The sequence below is a fragment of the Biomphalaria glabrata genome, chromosome 6 (assembly GCF_947242115.1).
Source record: "Biomphalaria glabrata chromosome 6, xgBioGlab47.1, whole genome shotgun sequence".
Lineage (NCBI taxonomy): Eukaryota > Metazoa > Mollusca > Gastropoda > Planorbidae > Biomphalaria > Biomphalaria glabrata.
In genome coordinates, this window is record NC_074716.1 from 49,413,638 (window position 1) to 49,438,171 (window position 24,534).

Sequence of the window (24,534 nt, forward strand, 5' to 3'; positions counted from 1 at the left end):
AATGGACCAGGCAATTCCAGGTCATTCTGAAATAGAAGGCAATGAAAATGCAGACATATTGTCCAATGATGGGAGAAAGACTAAACAATCCAAAGTCCCTCTCAACCGCGAAAAAAAAGGGGGGAAAAAAAGAGAGAGAGAGACAGTTGAATAAACGAGTAATCGACCAGCTCTCAAACAAGTTCAAGAAAAAAGATGCCTACTACAAGCTGTCCCGACAAGAACAACATATAGGCTAATATTTCGTCTCAGAACCGGACACAGCAGAATGAGACAACACATTTTACGGAAGCTAAATATAGGGACTAGTGACATTTGTCCTTGTGGAGCATCACCAGAGAATGCCGACCTGGGGCCGACCATGTCTTTCAACGCTGCATAGGCCCTACTCTATCGAGAGTCCCGAACAAGACTCTGGCCCCAAACTCCCCTTCTTCAATAGAACAAAAAAATATATCTGGAAACCATTGCGCAGTCCATCGTGGATAGAGGATATAGGACTAGGCCTACTTGTCTGAACCTTCCTACATATATATGACAACGAAAAGGAAGAAGAAGAATATGCCTATGTTAATGGGATCTGAGTTTGTTTTGTTCACGAATAAAAGGGTTCAATACCAAGTCGGGAGTATCCAAGTGAGGAATGTTTTGAAAGTTTTGGTTTAGATCTAGGTCCGCGGACCCCAATTTGAGAACCGCTGCCCTATTGGCTATTCATTTGAGCCTGCTACATTATGCTACATACGCCTCTACTGTTTTTGGTTTTGACTACGGAAGATGATAGCAGCCAACAACATAAGAAATAAAGAAACCATTAGAATCAGATCTAGAAAATGTATCAATTTATATGTGATTACTTTAGAGTAAATTTTAAAAAATAGAAACGATAATCAAACTATCAGATAATTTAACTTGATTCTAAACATTAATTTGCTTAGAGATTGGTTACAACGCCAAAATAAATAAAGAAAAAAAAAGAAAAATTAAAAAAAAAAAACGAAATATTTTATAGATTTTTGTAAGAAATGTCCCTGATTGGCTATTCAGTGAACGAAATTCAAAATACCGGAAGTGATGGTTGATTATAGAGAAATTTATTGTTTAGTAGTAACAATAACAAATTCTAATGTTTAATTTATAAGATATTTTGTATAAATTCTGTAAATATATTGATGTAAATATTTAATAGCAAGTGATTTACTTATTGCCTCTGCAATGAAGTCACAGTAAGTAGAGCTAAATGAAAGTATGGTCAATGAATCATAATGAATGGTCATACATAACGGTGGCACTGTCATGACTGTCACTGCTGGGTCGCGGTGGTGTAACTTTAGTTTAGTAACTGTAAAAGTGTGTACTTAGGTCTATGTAGTATTGTAGTACGATGTACTGACTCAACACTGACTGTACTGTGTGTGTCACTCAAGTCACTGTTTGTAGTTAACTGTAGAGTAGAATGCATAGGTCTAGTGTTAGTATCAAAGAATAGACTAGAGTGTCACAAGACTAGGCTTACTGAGCTTACTCAGTCACTAGATCTAGTAGGACCTAGTCTTAGACTAGAGTCTAGTCACTGCCGTAATTATACGCCTTATACGGTAATACTAATAGTAATAAATAGTTAATTAGATAAGTATACATGTCTACTTTAATTTACTTTGTCAGTTGTAGATCTAGAATCTACTAGACCTAGAATAATTACTAGTAACTAGATCTAGATCTAGATTCTAGATCTAGAAAGACTTGATCAGTAGATCTACTACTAGATCTAGTAACTATTAGATCTATTCTATTATATAAATCTTAATCTAGAGACTAGATTGTCACTAGATTAAATCTAGTCACTAGTCAGTCATTCTAGTTTACAACTTACTTAGTAAGTATTGTAACTAAGTCTAAGTAATATAATAAGTCGTAAAAGTGAGTAGTGTCACTAGAGTTCACTAGGCAGTGTTATCTTATCTTATATATATATATAATATAATACAGACGTTACTTTAAAAAAAATGATTACGTCCTACGCGTCATGCATTTAGTCATGCATATTAACCAATGACTTAAATTCTGCCAAGTCACTGGGTTTCTTGGCTAGCTCAGGCAACCCATTCCATGCTCTAATAGCACTAGGGAAGAAGGAGTATTTGTACAAATTTGTCCTAGCATATGGGACGAGGAATGTGCCTTTATCTTTGACTATGTTAGACTACTAGAAGTAGAATCTAGGTTCTAATCATCATCATGTCACTAAAAAATAGATCTAGACTAGATCTAATTTTATTTTCTCAGTAATTACAAGTCTTTAAAAGTCAGTGTAAAGATTATATGCATGTATGTGTCACAATGTGTGTAATCATGTCCATGAAATGGAATAATATGAGACGTCAATCACAGTGTACTAATCATTAGTGTTACTTGAATTTACTAGATCTTCTAATAATTCTAGAGTAAAGTAACTGTAAAGATCGTGTCAGACTGCGTCACCTCATGGACTTTTATCATATTTTCCTACACATCTCCTTTATCTAATTGATAATGATATATAATCTAGATCTATAGTTCATTAATTGTGGTTCAGTAATGACCACTTTTGTCATCCAGGGGGCTGCATTGCTTTAACACGATTCTGATGCAGTCTCAGTTAGGATGGGTAGGCCTGCATCAGATTGCAGGTCCGCTCTTCTGTGTCTTGTATTTTGTCTCATCATTTAACATTTAGAATATAATCATAAATATGCCTCCACAGTGATGGTAATTTTCAGTAAATTTAAGGAATTCCTAAAATTTAGCCTTTTTTTAAATTCAGTATAAAATAAATTCTTTTTCTTGAAAATCAGAAAATTTTATTTTTTGAAAGAGATGTTGCCATGCCAAGAAAGCAGAATTTTAACTAGTTCAGACTGCCTTGATCATTAACAAAGCTACAATTGCAAAAAAAAGAAAAGCAGTCTTCAATTACTCCCTTTCAAAATGCAGTGTATAGCATTTAAGTATTATGGGTTTCATTTTTTTTTTTTCTTTTTCAAATACTCAGTACAACTATGTTTTATAACTACATTTAATTCAAAACATATAAAATGAAAATTTTTTTCAATTACTCTTTTATTTGTGTTACCTCAGCACGCTTGTACAGAAAATTTCCTATAGTTGTTTTAAAGTCTGTTCCCATCACCGTAACTTTTAATATTTTTCTGAGGCTGATTATGTGGAAGTGGTTCAGTTTTTTGTTCTTTTTTTTCCTGTAATCTGTCCACGTTTCTGAGGCATGTGTCCAATTTGACTTTTAGCTACTATATATAAGAAATTTGTTAAAAAATCGTTTTAGTTTGAAACATTTCTTTATTTCAGAAGAGGCAAATCTCAGCGTAAACAAGCCGCCTCTCCTAGTCAGTCAGAACCAGTTGAGGTAAAATTGTGTCTATTTATAAAATAGAAAGTAAATTTCAAAGAAAATAAGTACACTTAACAGTTGGTCTTTGTTTTTTATAGTTGACACACCTTAGTATTTTCTTGTATCATTTTTTGTTCAGGTTTACTGTAGAATACGACCCATTGATGACCCTGGCGATACAGTTTGTGTGAAGCCCATTGGAGACTCATTAGTCCAACTGATTCCCCCTGAGGTGCTCATTTTGTTAAATTATTTGTTTTGGGTGTCTTTATTTTACTCGTTTGAACATTAATTGAAAAGTTTTAATGTAATTGGTTTACATGTCATTGTTTATAATATTGACACTTGTTGTTTTTTTTTTTTTCTCTAGATTTCATCTTTAAGGAATGGAGTAACAAAAGAGGTACTTTTCCTTTAATCCAATTGATACATATTGCAACTTTTATTAACGAATTTATATATACAGTGCTTTTTTTTTTTTTTTTGTAAAAAAAATAGATGCTGGTACTCAGTCATTAATTGCCTAACTTTTAAATACTAATAAATTAATAATAAGCGTTAAAATACAAGAAAAGTATTTTTTTTCCCCCATATTGAAAAAGGCGTGTCACAAAAAAAGCTTTATATATATATATATATATATATATATATTCATTAATATACATTGAAATTGTAGAACTCATGAGAAATTAAATTCTTTTTATGTATCATTTTCTTTGCTTTAGTCTTGAGTAAACTCCTCTGTAATCAGTAGAGCTAGATCTGTGATTATATCAGATAAATTAAGCACAGCACAGTGAAAACTAGTTTCAACATTGTTCAACTGTTTATCTGGTTTAACTGTGTCTGTCGTGTACACCATTATTTTTGTCAGCCACATACTGTTTAAATAATAACACTTTATATGAAATATGCTATATAAATAATTATTGAATGCCTTAGTGCGCAATCTCAAATTTTTATTTTTTAAAATTACTTGTGATCAGTGCCCTCTTTATTTTCTTTGTTGTTAAGTGTTATTCATCTTTTGCTACCATGGTTTTTATTTTCCTGATCCATCCTTACCTCTGAAAAGCACTCAATACTGTTTTTAGTTATAGATCAACTACCATACTTCATTGACTTGTAAGGTAACATACATATAGAGGATTAAAGATTGTCGTTTAATATTTTTTTAAAAAATAATGTGAAAAAGTTAGCTCAGGCATAAAAAAAAAACCCAACCAAATTATTTGATGAACTATTCAATATTATCTCATAAATTTAACTATTTTAAGAAAGGTTGGTTTTTTTTCCTTCACAATTTGTATACACTTGGCATGTACAAGCTTTTGTTTCTCTTATTGAATACAAAATTGTCAAACGTTGTTTTCTGTCACAGTACCAGTACACATTTCGGCAAGTGTTTGATGAGACTGCTAGTCAGAAAGCTGTGTTTGACCAGACAGCGCTCCCATTGGTTGAGGATTTGGTGGCAGGAAAAAATGGTAAATAAAATGTCTTGTGATAAAACATTCAGAGGTACACAAGTTGAGTCTACTATAGCTAATTGTACTATAGACACGATAATTAACATTTTGTTAGATTTTTCCCTTTCAAATTATGTGATAGTAGATGAATAAGTCCAGCTATCTTTTATACTGAAATGAATTTTTTTTTTCAAGTGTAAAAAGTCCAAGAACATAATATACACAATAGTTTTCAGTAGTGTTATTACAAGGTTTAACAAGCAAACAGATAAACAGTAACTTATTTTTAATACATTTTTGATCAGCATTGGTCTAATAAAATAATTCATTATGGTTAGAGAAAAATTTTTTTTTCAATTAACAGGTCTGTTGTTCACTTATGGTGTTACTGGTTCTGGAAAGACGTACACTATGACTGGGGAGCCCCAGGACCAAGGAATTTTACCTAGATGTCTTGATGTGCTTTTCAACAGCATTGACAATTATCAAGCTAAGAAATATGTATGTGAATGAATAGTATGATTTAGTTTCTATTTGAAATTAGATTGCATGTCTATTACAAACTGACTAAGACACACAAGTTTTTGATAATTTATAGCACCATCTGCTTCATTTAAACCATTCTTTTGCCCATTTTCTTTATTTTTTTTCTTAAAATAATTGTAAATGTGCTTTGAAAATTATTTTTAGGGCAGGTGGACTTTAAACATTTAAACTGGTTGTTATGCAGTATTTATTTTAAGTTTCTGTCTCTTATAAGGCTTTCTTTACCACTTTGTCTGCAGCCTCATTCCCTACAGCTCCCTTGAGATGAAACCGTTCCCCATAAATATTAACCTGCCTGATCTGATTCTTAAAGATGCTATAGGTTTCCACAGACTCCTTTAGACTGAGGCTTTTTTTCATTGCCCACATATTCGTCTGTCTGTGCTGCATACATACATATTAAATACTGCAGTGCATTGATACTTAAATAGGCTCACATAGTAAACTTCCCCTTTCAGACCATGCAGTCTATAGGGCAGATAATGTTATGGTCATCTGTCCCTTTGGCCAACAGTTAATGAGCAGGGTGTCATGTAGCCAGCACAATGACCAACCGCCTTTACTTTCCAACAACTAAAATTAGATACCTATTAAAAATCTGTGGATTCAGGGATGCCCTAAAATCCAGATGCTCAAAATCCCAGTCTTCATCAAAATTTGAAACCAGGACCCCAGGTTCAGAAGCCAAGCGCCCCCTATATAGGCTGACATACAGACTGGAAATTTAGGATTGTATTTATATTGCGATTTATAACACGCATCTCTTTCCTCCACCACAAACCCAAAATGTGATGTACATATTTTTTTTTGATATAATCCCCCAATAGTTAAACTCATTTCAAAATTATAAAAAGTTTTTTTTTGTTTTTTTTTCCCCAATGCTATCACTTTCTCATCTTCTCTCTACATTTTATACTCTTCACCTTTTTGCAACTTTCCTGTATCACTCAGTAAATTATTTGGACTGAATAGAGTAAATGTGCTGGGCAATATACCCTAACTATAATTAATGCTAAATTTTGCTAGGCCTTGACTATTATACTGATAGCCAGAAATGGCATCCTAATTCCGAAATGGATTTACTTAAAATTGTATTTGTTTCCATTTAGGTTTTTCGCCCTGACAGAATGAATCGCTTTGAGGTACAGACAGAAGCAGACGCCATGATGGAAAGACAGAGAAGGGAGATTATGCCCAACCTTACAACACCAAGCAAAGCTTCGTTGAAAAGGTGGGCCCTTTGACCTTTTAAAAACAGTAAATCCATCAGGTGTGATCGTTTTTTTTTTGTCCTAATTACCCGCTGTTCTGATTTACTGTATTCAACTATATAACAAGTTAATATGATTTATTTCCTTGCTTTAGGGTTAGGTCTTAAATTATTAATTATTACAATTGTCTAGTATTAGAATGTAATTTTAATTGTAATGTGTGTGTGTTAAAATTAATCATATTTTATTTTTGCTTGATAACTATATCTTATCTTATCTTGTATAATACAGACGTTACTTCAAAAAAAGAAGATGATTATGTCCTACATACATTAACAAACGATGTGTATGATGATCTACAAATAAAGTATAAATTTAATTCAATGATATTTCAATGACATGAAGAGTTTATAATGTGAATGATAAGTACATACATATGAATATGACAGGATATGAAGCATATAATTCATAATTTCAGTCCAATTAAATACAAGTAGTAAAGTTCCCCTTTCAGACCTTGTGGTCATATTGTATTACATTCACTATTGAAATGTAATATAAGCATTAAAATGTAACTGGCTTTGTTTTTTTTTTAAATATTTATTAGTTTCAATCAAGTAAAAGTCATTGATTATTCTGTTAAGCTTTAATTACTACTTATAAAAAAATTGTTTTAAAACATCGACCTAACCCTAACCACTTGTCTAATGGACTTCTTTCATACAAACCTTGGGGGATGTGTGTATCGGTTATTTTAAAATCAATTTTATTCCTTTTCTCCCTATAAGAGGTAGCGTAATATGGGGAGGGGGGAATATTCATTGCATTCTTTATGAAGGCTAACAAATGTTTTTCCATTTATCTGTAATAAGTGATATTTAAAATGTGTTTTTAATGAAGAGCTTTTTCTAACACTTTCTTTGCTGACTTTTAATGACTTAGAAAAATAAAATGTATGAATAATAATATCTTATATATACTACAGCAAGCATTCTCCTAAAATCTCAAGACACAACCCTCCCCAGCATTCTCCTGTTCCGTGCTTCTTGTCTTAATATTATTTTGAAGCTCACAATGAACCTGAATCTCTACCTTCCGCAGGCCAGAATCTGGAGAGCGTATCTGTGATCCAACCAAAGTGGATACTGTGGAGGAGGATAATAACTACGCTGTCTTTGTTTCCTACATTGAGATCTACAACAACTACGTGTATGATCTGCTGGAGGAGCTGCCCTACAACTCCATCACTGGATACAAGTAAGAGAACAATTGTATGGTTTCATTTTGGGACCTTGAAATCTCAACCTATTTAATTACTTCTTTGTCCTCATTGTTTCTGTAAAACATCTGATAAAAATATAAAAATCTGTTTCCAAATGCGATTTCTAATGAATTTTGTATTATGTTGAAAAAGATCATATGCTTCTTTTTTTTTTATTATTATTATTTAATGATAACTAAATAAAAGGTTTCTTGGGGGAAAAACATCAACTTTGAAATATCTTTTATTTAGATTTGTTATAAGATTATATATTACTGGACATTCTTTCTCCCCCCCTTTTTTTTTCTCATATAACAACTGACTAATCTTATGTAAAGTAAAATACAGTTTTCTTAATCATTTTCTCCAAGTCAAGATTTGTTTTGAAATAGAAGTGTTTATATTGGTTTTAAGAAACATATACATTAACTTCCTATTGTTCCAGATTTATTAAAACATGATTGGTAATAAGAAAAATAATTTTCACTTTCCAACTTGACTACAAACATTAAAATAAGCAAACCGCATGTTAAGTTTCTCCATAATACATAATTAGTGACACAGTTTTAGGTCAGGTTAGCAGTCAATTAAAAAGCTTGTGCAGAGAAGAAATAAAGAAAGAATAATTTTTTTTCACATTTCAGGCCTCCACAAACCAAAATTCTACGTACAGACTCAGGGGACAACATGTACGTTCACAATTGTACAGAAGTAGAAGTCAAGCAATCCCAGGATGCAATTGATGTTTTCTATAAAGGTTTGTTAGTCCCTGTTTTGTCCATGGATTGGCTAATTTGGAATATTACGTTGTAGTTTTTTTAACCTGTAATTTTAAATGAAGCAATGAATTTCACAGGTTGCTTTAGTTGAAGAGCTTTCAGTTCAAAGTGTAATTCCTTTTCTGTGTGCTTTAGTATATATTTGAACAGTCTTAATTAGACATAGATCTTTTCATTAGATCCTCCCTTGCTCTCATTTTGTAGTCGATGGCTAGGAGGAAGAGGAAGGAAGACAGGATGCACCCCGTCTCACACCTGTCTTATTGCTAAATTACTCTATTGTTCCTTCTTGTTTCAATTCAGCGGCTAGATTAACTGTATAGGTGTTGTAGGAGCTCGATAAATATTTAAGGGATGCCATATGATACAGAATAAAAATATTTATTTGAACTGGCTCAGTCCCTCACTTTCTGGTTGATAGAATGCTTCCAAAATTCTAAATTATCTTGTTGAGCATTGTATGGTTGATACTGCCAAAGATCAAAGAAAGCCTGAAGAAATACCTAACAATTTTGAAACAAATTTGAAGTTTTGACCAGGGTTAAAACCTGGAACAACCATCTATTCTTTCAATTGTTGAAATTGTCTTATAAATTACTGACAGTCCTCAAAAAATAAGATACTTTTGTTCGACAAGAACAACTTTTTTTTTTAGATTTTTAAAAAAGAAATTTCTTTGTTTTCTTAGGTCAGAGACGGCGAAAGGTGGCTCATACGGCATTGAATGCTGAGTCTAGTCGAAGTCATAGTGTTTTTAATATTCGATTAGTACAGGCTCCGTTGGATGAACGGGGGGAAGAAGTTGTACAGGTATGAACTTTTTTTTTTATGGCACCACCATGATTTTATGTTGAGCCATTTTTAACATTTTTAATACTCTGGGACAGTCATTCCCATAATTTTTTACAATAATCTTTTTTTTTTCTTTAACTAATCAGCATGCAATAAACAAATATTTCACTGTTAAACGTTAATTTGTATTTCATTAAATTTGAGTTTCAATAAAAAGCTTTTATATCTTTTGTATGTCATTTTATGTGGCAGAATGCTAAGTCTGTCTGATAAAGCTGATAAATAATGTTTTGAATTGACATTTAGGATGATGTCATGTGCTATGTAAGTCATTACAAAAAGCTATTACATTTTTTTTTTCAAATTTCATGCATTTCTTTTGTTTTGGTTCGTGCTGTTTGTTAATTTCTTTACAATTTTTTAATTTCCATATCAATATGTATCTATTTTTAACCTTTTCATTTTAAGTTATTATGATAGCTAAAGAGCTTCTGTGTTAGGGTTTCTAAAATAAAGAACTATTTAATGTATGTATTGATGAAGATATAATCAAACTGTAAAATACTCAGGTTGTAATCAACATTTTTCATTTTGAAAAAAAGAATAATAGTTTTTAAATAATCATAAAAATCTTGAGTTGAAAAGTTTCATTATTATCTGAGAATATTTTTTTGTTTTTTGTATAAAGGATTCTGAGAAGATCTGCGTCTCACAATTATCACTTGTGGACTTAGCTGGCAGTGAGCGATCTAATCGTACAAAGAATTCGGGTGACCGCCTGAAAGAGGCTGGCAATATCAATCAGTCCTTGATGGTGCTTCGAAACTGTTTGGAAGTTCTCAGAGAAAACCAGAAAACTGGCGCTAGCAAAGTAATTTATTTTTATTCTGTTACTGTTTATATATATTTGTTAAAAAAAACTTTAGAACTCTAGCAAAAATGAGCATTCTTTGCAGTATAAGAGTTAAAATTTACTAAATCACTACTGGGGGCCAGCATGTATAGCCCTTTTCAAATATCTGTCAGCTAGTTAGATTGAAATTATCATAATTAACATGTTTCTTTTTGGTTAAACTTGATTTAAAATTTTTAAAAAATAAATTATGACTTTATAATAGCGTTACTTTCATGCTTTTAGTATGCTCAGAGCGCTATAGTCCAATCTCATTTGTGGACCAGTGGGTGGAAGGGTATCTGGGAGAAGGTTTTTCCATGCTGCCTTTAGGTGTTGAGTAAACACAACTCTGCTCGAGTCAAGTGTCGAACCTCGAGCCCCCATCATAGGTAGCCAAGCCAAGTTCAAGTGTACTTGGCCTCTCGACGATAACCCTAACTGATGTGTACCTAATACCATTCTACTTAGCCAAAGTGTAGCAGTGAGAAAAGTTGTTTTTAAAATATTTAAATCGTCATTTTACAAACTCTGTCCTTAAGTGTTTAAATGTTTGTCTGTAAGTGTTTAAATGTTTGTTACAAGTGCTCAAACATGGGAAAAGTAAAAAAAAAAAATGTTTTTACAGATGGTGCCATACAGAGATTCCAGACTGACTCATCTGTTCAAAAACTTCTTTGATGGAGATGGGAAAGTGCGTATGATTGTGTGTGTGAACCCCAAAATGACAGAATATGATGAAACAATTGTAAGTTTTTGTTTTTAATTTTCCAATTTTATGTTTGTACAACACAAAATTTTATACATTGTATTTATTTAAAAAAAAAAACTTTCTGATTATATACTCTTCTTATCCTTAAATATTTTTAATTAAAAGTTAAACGTTCTTATTTAACAGTTTTGTTTTAATGAAAATTTGACTTTTTTTTTCAGCATGTAATGAAGTTTGCTGAGATGACCCAAGAAGTTCTCATTACAAAATCTCAACAGTCGAATAAATTTGACCTTGGCCTTACACCAGGGCGCAGACACCTGCATGAACTTCAGCTAGAAAATGGTATGCACTGTTCTCAGTTTTATATTTGGTTGAGCTTGCCTAGGTCAGTCAGTACATAAACAATCATACTCTAACAAACCATAATGTGTATAGCTGTTGCTTCCCCAGAAATATTGAATCCACCACCCCTGCCTTCTATGTTGGACTTCACCTTTGGACCGCCCTTTCCACTACTTGAGGTATGTTAGGTGTACGCATGTTTATTCTTTCAAGTTTTTCCTAATAACGAAAATTCTTTTGAAGTTTTAGCTAAGCATAGCCCGGATAGTGTATTTATCCGTAACATAAACTGAAACAAATATAACATTTAAGAGGACTAAATGCATTGGATTAGAACAGTGTTTCCCAAACTGTGTTCCGTGGAACTCTAATGTTCCGCGAGATCTGAATAGGTGTTCCACGAACTACTGGAATAATTAACTAGTAGGCCAATTTTAAAATTAACCCCTCTAAAAGAAAATAAGCAAAGTGTTCTGCTAAATTCTGAGAATGTGTTCCATTAGGGAAATAGTTTGGGAATCACTGGATTATTGACTTTACTACAGTAATACAATGGGTTTCTTTTATAAACTCTTGTTCTGTTTAGTAATATTGAATTGTTGTTTTATAAGTTTGAGAAACTCTTGTTCTATTTAGTAATATTGAATTTTCTTTTGTGTTATTTTGTCCACATTCAGATGGTCAGCCCAACAGATGATGTCACAACTAGAAATATTATACAGTGCTTAAATGAAAGGATACGCCGTCGGCAGGAAATGTCTTTAGATTTTGAAAGATCTTGTAAGATTTTTATGCTTATTTTTTTTTTTGATATAACAATGATGCTTTCAATTCAAACTTCACCTATCCCTTAGTATGTTGGACCATTAAGTCAACACACAAGATCTCTTGGCAGGCCTGTCCATTCCTTCATTCAAAAAAGAATTGTCTTGTACACAGACTTACAAAGAATCTTTCATTTAACCTAATAGCTGCATAGATCTGACAAACTATTAAATAAAATTCTTTTTTTCAATTTGTGCTGGTTACATGTCTTAGAATGGTTGTGAATTTCCATTCATTTATCATTGTCTTTCATCACAAACCAGAGGGCGCAGTAGCTGAGTGGTTAAGCGCTTGGCTTCCTAACCTTGGGGTCCTGGGCTCGAATCCCGGTGAAGACTGGGCACCCCCGAGTCCTCCCAGCTCTAATGGGTACTTAACTTTAGTAGGGGAAAGTAAAAGCGGTTGGTCGTTGTGCTGGCCACATGCTTGTTAACCGTTGGCCAAAGAAACAGACCTTAACATCATCTGACCTATAGATTGCAAGGTCTGAAAGGGGAAATTTACTTTTTTTTTTCTTTTTTTTTTTCACAAACCAGGTACATTTTTCCGCTCGCAGCTAGTTGAATTTGAACAAGACCACAAAGTGACCAAGAGCCGACTGATAGAGATTGAGGACAAGTACAGCCAAAAAGAAAAGCTGTTTACCAAGATGGAGAGTAAAAACAAAAAGCTAGAGAGAAAAGTGGATGAGCTGAGCAAACAGCTTAAAGATATGGAGAGGGAGAATCAGCTTTTGGGTCTACAGGTTAGCATTATGGTTTTAATCAGCAAGTTATAAAGTTACCAGTAGTCAGTACATGTGAATCCATAGTGCTGTCTATTTGTCTTTTAAATTACAGATGTTCTTTCAAAAGAGAAGATAATTGTGTCCAACACATATCCATTTGTTAATTTAGTTGTGCACGTGAATTAGCTGTATCTCTCCTAATTAATGATACCATCATTAAATTAAATTAATTTTTGGTTTTATAAATTTGAATTTTGTTATATAAAAAGAGCATGCATTTGCATTCTCCTGTAATTCTATACCAAAAGTAACGTTTTCTGATTACAAACAAAAATATTATTGAAGTTTAATCATAACAGGATAGAATGTGCAAATGTGAAAAATGAACAATTCTGTCAGAACGTGGAAAATAATTACGGAGATAAAGAGTTAAACTCTGCTAACTCAGTTGTTTTCCCTGAAATTCAAACAGAAAAAGAAAAAGGAGCACTTGTACAAATTTGTCCTGGAATGTAGAATAATAAATAAGCCTTTATCTTTGTGTGTTCCTGGGTATTTTATGAAATTGTAATTTTGTAAAGTGTTCAATATGTGTCCTAGCTAAACTAGTCTTGGACTTCAGAGAAGTGAAGGTCTCAGTGGGTTAAGTACATTGACAAACCTCCTTTACTTTTGTTCCCTGCAGATCTCAGGTTTTTATCAGAGCTAGCTGGAGTCTGGGACAAAACATTGATTTTATTGCTATGCACTCACATATTTGAATACCGAGCACCCAAAAGTGAAAGATAGTTTTCTTGTATTACCTATTTGTTCAAGCTTTGGCAAAAGAATATTGCATTCCTTAAGAAGTCTGAGACAAATTTAATTAATTGAGAATTTTTTTTAAAGTTACTTTTATTGTTTACTATGTCTACATATCATTTTACATGTTATCCAGGTCCAAGATAAAAATTGGAAAATTCAGGCAGAGAAAAACAACTTTGACAAATTAAAGGCAGACTTTCGAAACCGACTACAGATGAATAATATGGCATGGGAGAAAAACTTGGTAGGTATCATTTGTGAATGCATGTCTGATAATAATTAAAAATGTTTTATGAAGTTCATTTCTCTATTGCTCATCATATTTCCTTCCCTAGAATAATAGAGACTTAATGTACAGAAAATGGTTAATACTAGTTTGCTTAATTATCACAACCAATGTTCTGTTTCTTCTTAAAAAAAATAAATTTACAACCACAAAAACAATCTTTTTTTTTTTATCAATCTATTTATTCTCTGAATAGCTTTTCAACCTTTGTAAAATCTGTAAAATATTTTCAAAAATTAATCTTTGACTATATGTATGATTGATTGTCCTTGCTAGATAAATAGATTCTATATGTTTTATGTAGTTTTTGAAAAACTAATAATCTTTAACTTTGTAAGGCTGAAGTGACTTTAGCTTTTAACTATCTTGTTTTGTTTCTTTTGCCTGAATTATTATTTTTTTTCTTCTTACAGGAAAAGGCTAGGCGACAGCTGGAGAAAGAGGCAGAGAACCAGTTAGATGAGAGGGACAGAAAGCTGGAAATGCTGCGGGACATAGTCAATGAGAACGACCTCCCTCCTGCTACTCCCTCTCGTGCTCGGATGCGCACCGCACCCCAACCCACCCCCAAGCCCCGCACATACACAAACTCTGCAGGGATCCAGACAGCCATGTAAGCTTTACTTTTAACCAGCCTGACAATCAACATTCAGTAAACTTGTATTACATCCACATTTCATTGCTAAAAAAAAGTAACTCTTGCTTGTAGGAAACAATTTTTTTTTCTCTCATTTTTTTAGTTTTTTTTTTTTTCCTATGCACAATTTTGATTTATTAATACTTTCAATGGAAGCTGAGCGGTATAGTGCTTGGCTTTCGAACTGGGAGTCCCGGGTTTGAATCCTGGTGAAGACTGGGATTTTTCAACTTCGGAATCTTTGAGTCCACCTAGCTCTAATGAGTACCTGACATTAGTTGGGGAGAAGAAAAAGGCGGTAGGTTGTTGTGCTGGCCACATGACACCCTCGTTAACTGAGACACAGAAACAGATGACCTTTACATCATATGCCCTTTTTTTTTTTTTTTTTTTTTTTAAATACTTTTAATAAGTAACATTGTTTAAAAAGTTCTGGATGTTTGAAAACGCTTAACAATGTCCTTACAATCTTCACTATATTTCAATAACTTGCCTTGATGACAAATTAGTTTTATCCTTGCCCTAATAAAGTTAATAGGCATTAAATATTTATACTGATTTTTATGGTGAAAGTGGCCAAATCTTGATTTAGAATCTGTTGACTTTACTGTTTAAGGTTCCATCTGACAGAAGGTGTGCCCAAATTTATATTAATATTTAATAACCTCAGGATGCAGTATTCAAACGTTTAGAATCTGATTAAATGCCATTATGATTTTGATTGGTAGTTCACATTGCTCCTTAACAGAGGGGATGTACTACTCCTTGTGGACACTGACTGGTCAAACCAAACTTAATTTATTCTTAGTTTCCAGACTTTGTAAAATTGTTTTTAAAAACAAAATGGGCACCTAATGTTTCACAGCTCAGAAACAGATATTACCTCAGTGGGGTCCAGCACCATTGCATCCTCGGCAAGAGCTGCGGCAGGGAGAGCTGGCAACACTAGGGTGACATCAAGAAGCACAAACCGAATTCCAGCAGCCAAGTCAATACCTAACCTATCCCAAGTTGGAGTGACTCCCTCCTCTAGTAAATCTGTAAGTTGGATCTCAAATATCTGACTCTCTCCTCTAGTAAATCTGCAAGTTGTATCTCAAATATCTCACAACTTGATGAATAGCATACTAATTTTGAAAATTCGTTTTTGTATTCTAGCTAGATTTTCAACTATAAGCAATACATTAATGCCAATTCTCATAGCAAAGTCATTTTTTTCCCCTTTTTATGTCATGAAAAGAAATATTGTTTTAATATATTTTGATAAAATAAAATACATTTTGGAGCATGGCATATTGATCAGAAGGTAATTATTTTAAGTGTTTGTATTGATCCAAAAGTAAAGAAAAATTGTTTTACTTCTCATTTTTTTAACATGACTTAAAATTTAGAAAACAAACTATTTTTTTAGCACATATTTGATAACCAAAAGCTTTTAAAAGTGTATAATTTCTATTTTGTTGAAAATACATTTCTATTTCTTTAAAAAAAAATAATATATGGTTGGTGTTGACTTTACTTGGGCGTTGTTTTCTTTTCATATCAGAGACAACCTGTAGTTAATCCAAGATATCACAGACGTTCAAAGTCTTCAGGCAGCGCTGAGCAATGGCTAGAACACAAGCCAGCAGATATAGTGGAAACAAGTAGGCAGGACGTTTTCTTTTTCCATAGGCTGTATCTTATTGTTGAGGTGCCTTTCTCATAGTGTGTTTTTTTTTTTTTTTTATTACTTTTGTGTAGAACATCTTTCATGCCTTAGCATGCTCAGTGCAATCTGGTCCTATGACTTTTATCTTGACTGGATCTGTGTGTGTGTGTGGGGGGGGTGTTAAAGAAGGTTTTCAGTTGCCTTTAGGAGCTTAGCAATTCAACTCTCTCAAGTCCAATTTGAACTCAAGCCAAGTAGTTTTTGCCACAATAGTGTTAATAAGGGTGTGAAATTTTGACAGATGGCCATCGTTTTGGAAACAAATATTTGAAATTTTGATAGTTATTACATTTAAAAATAATGATAATTTCCATGGATTCAGAAAAAAAAAAGAAATTAAAATTTTCCACAGCCCAGTTATTATATAAACATATTTTTCATTAATTTTATACTTAGTTGAATTTAATCTTCATGGCATTTATTGCAGATACCATCTTCCAACCCCAAATGACCAAGAAGAAGTCAGTGACAAAGCTGGATGTGAAAGATACCAAGACTGCCACAAAATATGTACTTACTCACCAGGAGCAGGACTCTAGTGATGAACTAGTCACTAAACTCATAAAGGTAATAACACTCTGGCTATACCAGTCAATATCTTAAAACAGTTAAAACTAGAACAAGTAGGGACTTTCTATATACTCAGTTAATAACAACAAATTGCTGATAAGTATCAATAAAGGGGTCTTACTCCTAACTAGCTATATTGTATAGCTTTTTACTGTTAATTTATAGGGCTCATCTGAAACTTGGGTCTGTTAATTATGTATTAAAGAATCAAGGCAACTAATGTCGTTGCAAGGCCGAACACTTTTATTCATTCATCACTAGACGCCATCTTGGGCAGGAACTACTTGTTCACAACAAAAGACACGTAACACACAATGACTAAGGGCTATAACTCACGTATATCAAGTATTAACATCCTTCCCTTTCTATCGATGAAACATGTTCACTACAAACATTCCAAAAGAAACACATGGCAGAAACATTGTTCTTTCAACGCGAACAGAGGTACATTATAGACAATAAAACCTATTCACATACACTAACATGATACATAGATGACATTTTCAGCAGACAACATGTAAACAAAATCATAAATATAGGTATAACATATAATATATGTATAACATAATATACATGAATATTGAAGACGATAAAGATGTAGCAAAAAAAACTTGAGGGGTTGTCACCACTTACCCATGTCATAGTCCTTGTGCCACATAGGGGTGGCTCTCATTCGCCCACTCCTTTTTACGATAGGCTCTGCTCCGTGAGCCAATGGTTGGGTCTCATCAGGGGCAGCAACATCGGTTGTGATGTTATGTTTGTGGATGAGGCATTCAGTGGTGCCTCATGGGTTGCAATAAACAGCCATTATTATTCCTTTGTTTTGCAATTGTTTTTTTTTTTTCTTTTGTCGGAACAGTTGTTCAATGTTATTGTAAATTGTTGTTTTTTTTTGTTCAGGGTGATGTCATCCCAACACTGGGTGGAGGAGCTGCTGTGGTTTTCCATGATGTAGAGACCCTAAAGCAGGTGTCTCCAGGGTCGCGCAAGAGGCGCAGCCCAACTACACCAAGGTATGACCCAGCTTTACAGTGGACAGACACAGAGGAGAGGTGTTCTGTGGCCCTTGAAGGACATAAGTAAGTCTGTGTTGTTGTTTTTTTATATATATATTGTGGACCCTTTTTATTATGTAATTTGTCTAAGTTTCTAGATATTCAATATATATTTTCTATGCATTCAAGGCCGATTTCACACATTTAGACTAAAAGTAACACTAAGTATGGTCAGACTCTTTTTTTGATTATTGTTAAATAAAAATGTTTGTATTTTACAAGAAAAAAAATACTAGAAAATTTTAATACTTTGTAAAAACATACACTAAAGATGAAATGATGGTCAAAAGCACTACAAAATATTCTTTGATATGAACCGTGTGAAAAAAAATTGGACTAAAAATAAATCTTGAATGTGAAAGAAAATAATGTATTAATAGTGACTTGCTCACAAGGAAATGGAACATGGAAAAAAGTTATTATGTTTGTGAATACAATCTGGCATGGCACATTCACAGTAGCTCCCTTGATAATGTGCATTAGTTACTTTTATGAATATTTAGTCAGAGGAGTCTTAAGAGAAAAAAAGGTTTCTCTATCAGATCTAACAGTCTAGGGTTCCTACAATGTCAAGCTCATTTGTTGCTAATAAAGTACCCCTTTCAGTCTTAGCAATCTATGGGACACAAGATGTTAAGATCATCTGTTTCTGGCTGGCGGTTAATGATGGTGTTATCTGAGCAGCGCTGTGACCATCCATTAAGGTCTTTAAGATTAATTAATATCAGTGGGACTCCTGAATAAAAATTGTAGCTATTATTAGAATTGAAACTTTATATCCTTGGCTCAGAAACTGAGTGCTTTACCAACTTGCCCAATGTGACCATCCGTTAAGGTCTTTAAGATTAATTAATATCAGTGGGACTCCTGAATAAAAATTGTAGCTATTATTAGAATTGAAACTTTATATCCTTGGCTGAGAAACTGAGTGCTTTACCACGTGCCCATCATGCCCCATTGATAATATAAAGGAATGCATGGATTCTACTGGATCCAATGCCTGGACACTGTTTTGTTTACTTAAAATATTGCATTAATCGTCTAAGTGCCGAAAGATTACAATATTTTGTATTTTAACCATTGTTTCTTTAAATTTTCTTTCTTTCAGGCGAAGTAGAACCACCAACTTGTAAATCTAAACTTGAGTTATGCTTTAATGTCGACACATATCTTGATAATTACATCTAGAAATGTGGGTGTGTTTCATCCGGTTCCATTGCAGTTCTCTTTTGATCTTTTCTGTGAAAATATTTTGTTCTGCAGTGAAATAGGTGAACCAGCGTTTAAACTTGGTCAGAAATCTAGATTGCCAAAATGTCACTCACTAGAATAAGCTTATTTTTTATTTTAGGACAATATTTTTATTTCATATTTTAAAAAATTATCAATTCCTGGTAGCTGATTTGAAGGGTTGGATATTCATTGACTTTTAATTCAATTTTTAAAATGATTTTGTGTGTGTGTGTTTTGTGTTTTTTTTTGTTTTGTTTTTTTTCATCTAAACTGATATAGATGTGTAACATATATCGAATATAGGTTAGTTAATTAGTGAACATTTAATATAGTAAAACTGTTTCTTAAAAATGTATTTGTATTTATCATGGTGAGAATTCTAGCATGCATTGTACTTGTAAACATAAAACCTACTTTGTACATTCTCGATATGGTGAAGAAATAATTTACAGCACTGACTGTACTATCTCAATTCTTGAGATATTGCTACTGTCAGACAGAAACTTACAGTTTCATACCAGTGAAATTAATGAATACAAAATCCATCTTGTTGAACAGTGAAATCACCCAACGTTTACCAACTTTTAGAACAAAACATAAATTTCTTCTGTTTAATTGGATATTTTGAATTATGGTTTAGTAAATTGGTTTCTAAAACTTGTTTGGGTCATGGTGTCCGACTTGTTATCTTTATGATTTCAGGTATCCAACAATAAAAATTTTAGCCTATAATTGACTTACATTTGAGAATACATATATATAAAAGAAAAGTATTTATATATCTATCTGTTTTTTCACATTATGTCAGATTTCACACTTTTTTTCTGTGATTTTATTTTCTTGACTGATCTTTTGAAAGTAATAGCAGCTCTGAGAAACCACCAAGCATGCTAGAGAAACCACTAGTTTAGTTGAAACCATAGTTTTATTCATTAATTGTGTCAAAATATACGTTTGTATTGGCTATTTATTTGCATGGCAATGTTAGTGAAGTGGTATTCATTTAATCGCATTATATTGACATGTAAATACAGATATTGTAGAACAACTTTCTTTAGTACATTGTAGTCTATCCCCGTGTAATAGTTTAGTCCATTTGGGGCATTATTTCCATCTTTTGGGTGTATGATTGTCTTAATGGACTCATCCTAATGGCAATGATTATTGTGCATTGAAAAAAACAGTAAATTTTCGGTAAGACGAGTTAATGTCTAGATTGGAGATCTCGGGAATTAATCAAAACACTGATGGAACAACTTTAACCACTTTTTTTATACGAAAGAAAAACAAATTTTTATTGTGTCTATTGCAACATCGAGGCAATGTTTACAAATGATTATATTTTTGTGTTTTTACTTAAAGGCAGCCGCTGCGTCATATTTTGAATTGTTTAAACTATTATTTTTGTTGGATTTTTTTTTTTGCTACTGTCTTTATAAAAATGATTTTCAAAGCACAAAATTTTTTTTTTACAAAATTAAGGAAATATTTATATATATATATTTTTATGCACTTAATTTTCCCTTCTCTTTTTCTAAATCCATATGTAATAATGAAACATTGATTGAATTCCAGTTTATGTATTAATCTTCCCTCTTCCCGCATGGTATTCATCAAAAATTACAAATACTCAGTGCTGTCACTTCACATCATCAGGTTGCCTGGTCTTGTATGTGATCTGCCATCCCCCATGATCTGCCATCCCCTGCATTGCTGGGGGAGTTTGGGTTAGGATGTAATAATCTTCAGTTTTGAAGAGACATCTTAAACACATAAAACAAAAAGTCTCTTTTGGAACCTGGTTATTCAGAGCAGCCTCTATTTTTTTAAGCCTTGAATCATGTAGTAAATTGTTCCACATTTTTGTTTTCAATGTAAACGTCAAAACCACATAATGTATCATATAGAGGTTATATCCTTCCAATTAGAGATCAGCCTTTCCAACCCTATTACCTCTTGTATTGGTCCATCATCACAAAGTTGAGTTTTTCTCACAAGTTCTATGTTAATATGAGGAGCTTATTTTCAACCAAGTATTTGGTGGGTTATTTACAACCAAGTATTTGGTGGGTAAAGTGTTACTTGACTTCTAATGACTGGTAACATTTTCCCAGAATCCTTTGCTTTCATTTCTTACACTACTTGAACAGGGGGGAGGAAAATTACTTTAGTATGTCTATATATTGTACACTGATAGTCAGCTGTATATTCCCAGAATATTTTTTTGGTACTCTGCATGTTAGGTTAGAGAGAGTGTCTATTCTTTGATTTAATTTAAAAGGTATTCTAATTTTCTAGAAATGGCGATTACATTTTGTTCTAAGCTAAGTAAAACGTTATTATATTTCAATTCGCTTTGTTAAAGTGACAACATATTACAAAATTACTGCACAAAATAAATATCATATCATTTGAATATATGTAAACTGTTTTTTCAGTAACCTACTGTTTAGGTACTGGTACTGGTAACTTAAAATGTAAAAGTTCTGGACTTGTCTTTTCACTGGACTACAAAGTGAAATGCACAAGTCCATTCAGAGCAAAGGTTTAGAAAAAGGGAATGCTATAAATATGTGCCCCCCATGAATAGACACATTATGCTGTCTTGACATTTTATTCTATGATTTGTTTGTTGTAAATGGTTGTAATTTTTTTTTTTCACAAATAAATTTGTCATTTCTATACCATAGACTGTTTGATAATAAATAGTTGTCTTTAATAAATATTGGATTTGTGTTTTATTGCCTCCATTTTTAATGTTTTTATTTTGGTAATGTCTTGTAGTAATACTCCATAGTGTACATTGTTAATGCCGGTCGTTGACTTCAAGCACCAAACTGCTAGTAGACAACTAAACTATTGTAGGCGTGATGTATTCGTAACTACTAAACTTGAGAAGAGTAACTTGCTTGTGAACAATATTTTATTTATATATACACAAAATCAACTTGTGATACAATGAAACAAATCTAGTAGACAAGGGGTGGGCAACCTTTTTCTACAGAGGGCCGCATTAAAAAAAAATGTGGGGACAGGCGGGCCGCATAAAATTTTTTTTTTACTCCCAATCGAGGAATTACAACAACAGTTAGCAATTTCTTGAATTAATTTTACGAATAATTTTTTAAATTTTGTAATTGTCTTTTTACATCACAACATTTCACCACAAATGTACAATTGTACTTAATGTGAAGCATTTAACTGTTTACATTCGTGCATCTGTTACTGTAGAACTAGCTTACTAGTTGTTTTGTTCTTGCCACTGCTGTCAAATTACAGTCAGTGAGCATCGACCTGTTCTAACACTTCATAATTTTCAAACAAACGAAATAAAGCGTGATAACGGATGAATCAGGTTCCGAATAGCGTAAAAGTTTCTCAACAAAGTTTTCTTAAGTATGGAAATACAGCTTCTGGCACTCATGAAACTTCTGTGGAAGAACTCACTGGAATTTCTCTTTCATGTCATAATTTGCTTGGAGGTATATCATCTGGAGCTAAATCAGCTTCTGCAGTACATGGTTCCAAGTTTTTGACGTCTTAAAATTTGCTTTCAAATTCCACAATCAAGGAATCCAAATAAGTCTTTTACTTTCAACCATTTCACTAGAAATAGTTTCACCTTTCAGCTAAGAAAAATGATAAGACCCGATTTCACTCGCTGGCTCGAGAAGTAGAATAACTTTGTTTGAAAAGATTTAAGATGCACATTCATTTCATTTGCAAACAAAACATTGCAATATCTCCAATGATAAACATGAAGTCTGTCTTCAACTCTTCATTAGAAATATTAGCAACAAAGTCACAGTCAATGTCCTTCATTGAACCTAACTATTTCTTTCTTTCAGATTCCATATTTTTCTAGGTCAGCGGATACTACTGTGTAATCGAACATCGGAATGTTTTGTTTTCAAATTTTCAAGTACTTCTCGGAACTGCCAGGCCCTTGGCAAAGTGAATTAGTTGGCCTCAAATAAAACAAAATTTAAAAAAAGCGACAACAGTAAAATTATTCAATTTATTAAAAACCTATTGTACTTCAACAATAACATTGAGGACAAGTTTCGCTATTTATTCTCTAAAATAATAAAATGAAAGTACACGCAAGGCCCTCACTTTTGGGGACCCTAAGCAGTCTATGCCTAAGGCTGGCCCTGTGCCAATAATAAGATCATTGAGAAATCAGTTCCAACAATATATTTGATATTCAATGCTTTATTTTTATTAAAAAGCCTGTTTTTCTTAGTCAAAGCACCAGCTCCATTAGTTGTTACACTTGCCATCTTGTACACGCCGACCAAACTATTCAACACAGTTTTTGATAGAATTGAATAAATACTGGCTTTTGTTTATCTTTGACTGAATGTTTCGAAATATTGCCATTTTAAATAATCTTCGTTTACTTTAAACTTTTCAGAATGACGTTTAAAGACAATGTTTATTTAGCCTCTTAAAGATAAGTGATAAGAATCAAAAGTTTCAATAATTTCTAAATCTATAGATATTTACAATTATTTGTTTAAATATATTTCCTTTTTTTATGTGTAATGTGAGGGAACACCTGATTTCTTTAGGCGTCGGCGGGCCGCATAAAACACTTCGGAGGGCCGCATGTGGCCCGCGGCCCGTAATTTGCCCACCCCTGTAGACTTTAGTAATATCTTTTAACAAAATCTAACTCACTACAATAACACAACCCTTCAGTCTCATGTTTTCAATGCCACCTTTGTTGCATCATTCACAACCAGTCGCTAACCTCTTCCCACCGTCACCAAAGAAACACACACACTCCATAACAGATGGCAAAATCTGCTTGCACACCTATCAAGAGGGCTTTAGTTCAAATCCTTTCTCAAGCCGAGTTGTGTTTACTGCGCGCCTACAAACATCCCGTCCCCATATTTTCCCAAAATGACCACAAAGAGAGATAGGACTGTAGTGCACTGATCATGCAACGTCACACGTAAGAGGCCGCTTTACAAAAGCCATTTTTAACATATTGAAACCTGCCTTTTTATTTGCCTGGGTGGACCACTTCCGGGTGGGGGGGGGCGATATTGAGTTTGTGTTTCCACAACAAACTGTCTTTTTAACCTTGTTTAAAATATATATATATTTGTACTAATTGTTGAACAATAGATGCAGAGTTAAAATAAAAAGGAATTCTGCAGCCTGGACATGTGGCTACCTAAACATCTATCAAAAGAAATATAGATACAAGAAAGGCATTACATTGCTTCTATCAAGAATTATTGCCAATAGTCTTTGTTGCAAGGTAAGGTTACTAT

The 24,534-nt window shown here is 33.0% G+C and overlaps 1 protein-coding gene across 3 annotated transcripts; it reads left to right on the forward strand.

The window, feature by feature from the left end:
• Positions 1-1,011: 1,011 nt before the first annotated feature.
• On the forward strand, positions 1,012-21,987 carry LOC106056579 (kinesin-like protein KIF23). Of its 3 annotated transcripts, none has more exons than XM_056033374.1 (24): positions 1,012-1,226; positions 3,346-3,403; positions 3,528-3,620; positions 3,759-3,791; positions 4,770-4,875; positions 5,222-5,358; positions 6,513-6,634; positions 7,716-7,871; positions 8,520-8,632; positions 9,343-9,464; positions 9,753-9,770; positions 10,135-10,317; positions 10,967-11,086; positions 11,272-11,395; positions 11,489-11,574; positions 12,073-12,175; positions 12,757-12,965; positions 13,885-13,995; positions 14,451-14,650; positions 15,540-15,714; positions 16,221-16,320; positions 16,813-16,952; positions 17,859-18,037; positions 19,122-21,987. In XM_056033374.1, exons 1-24 carry the CDS (start codon positions 1,216-1,218, stop codon positions 19,144-19,146), a joined length of 2,724 nt encoding a protein of 907 aa, XP_055889349.1. In that variant the 5' UTR covers positions 1,012-1,215; the 3' UTR covers positions 19,147-21,987. The 3 variants fall into 3 exon arrangements, with proteins under 3 accessions (XP_055889349.1, XP_055889350.1, XP_055889351.1); XM_056033375.1 differs by having other exon boundaries at positions 1,015-1,226; positions 11,504-11,574; XM_056033376.1 differs by lacking the exon at positions 9,753-9,770 and having other exon boundaries at positions 1,015-1,226.
• Positions 21,988-24,534: the final 2,547 nt, after the last annotated feature.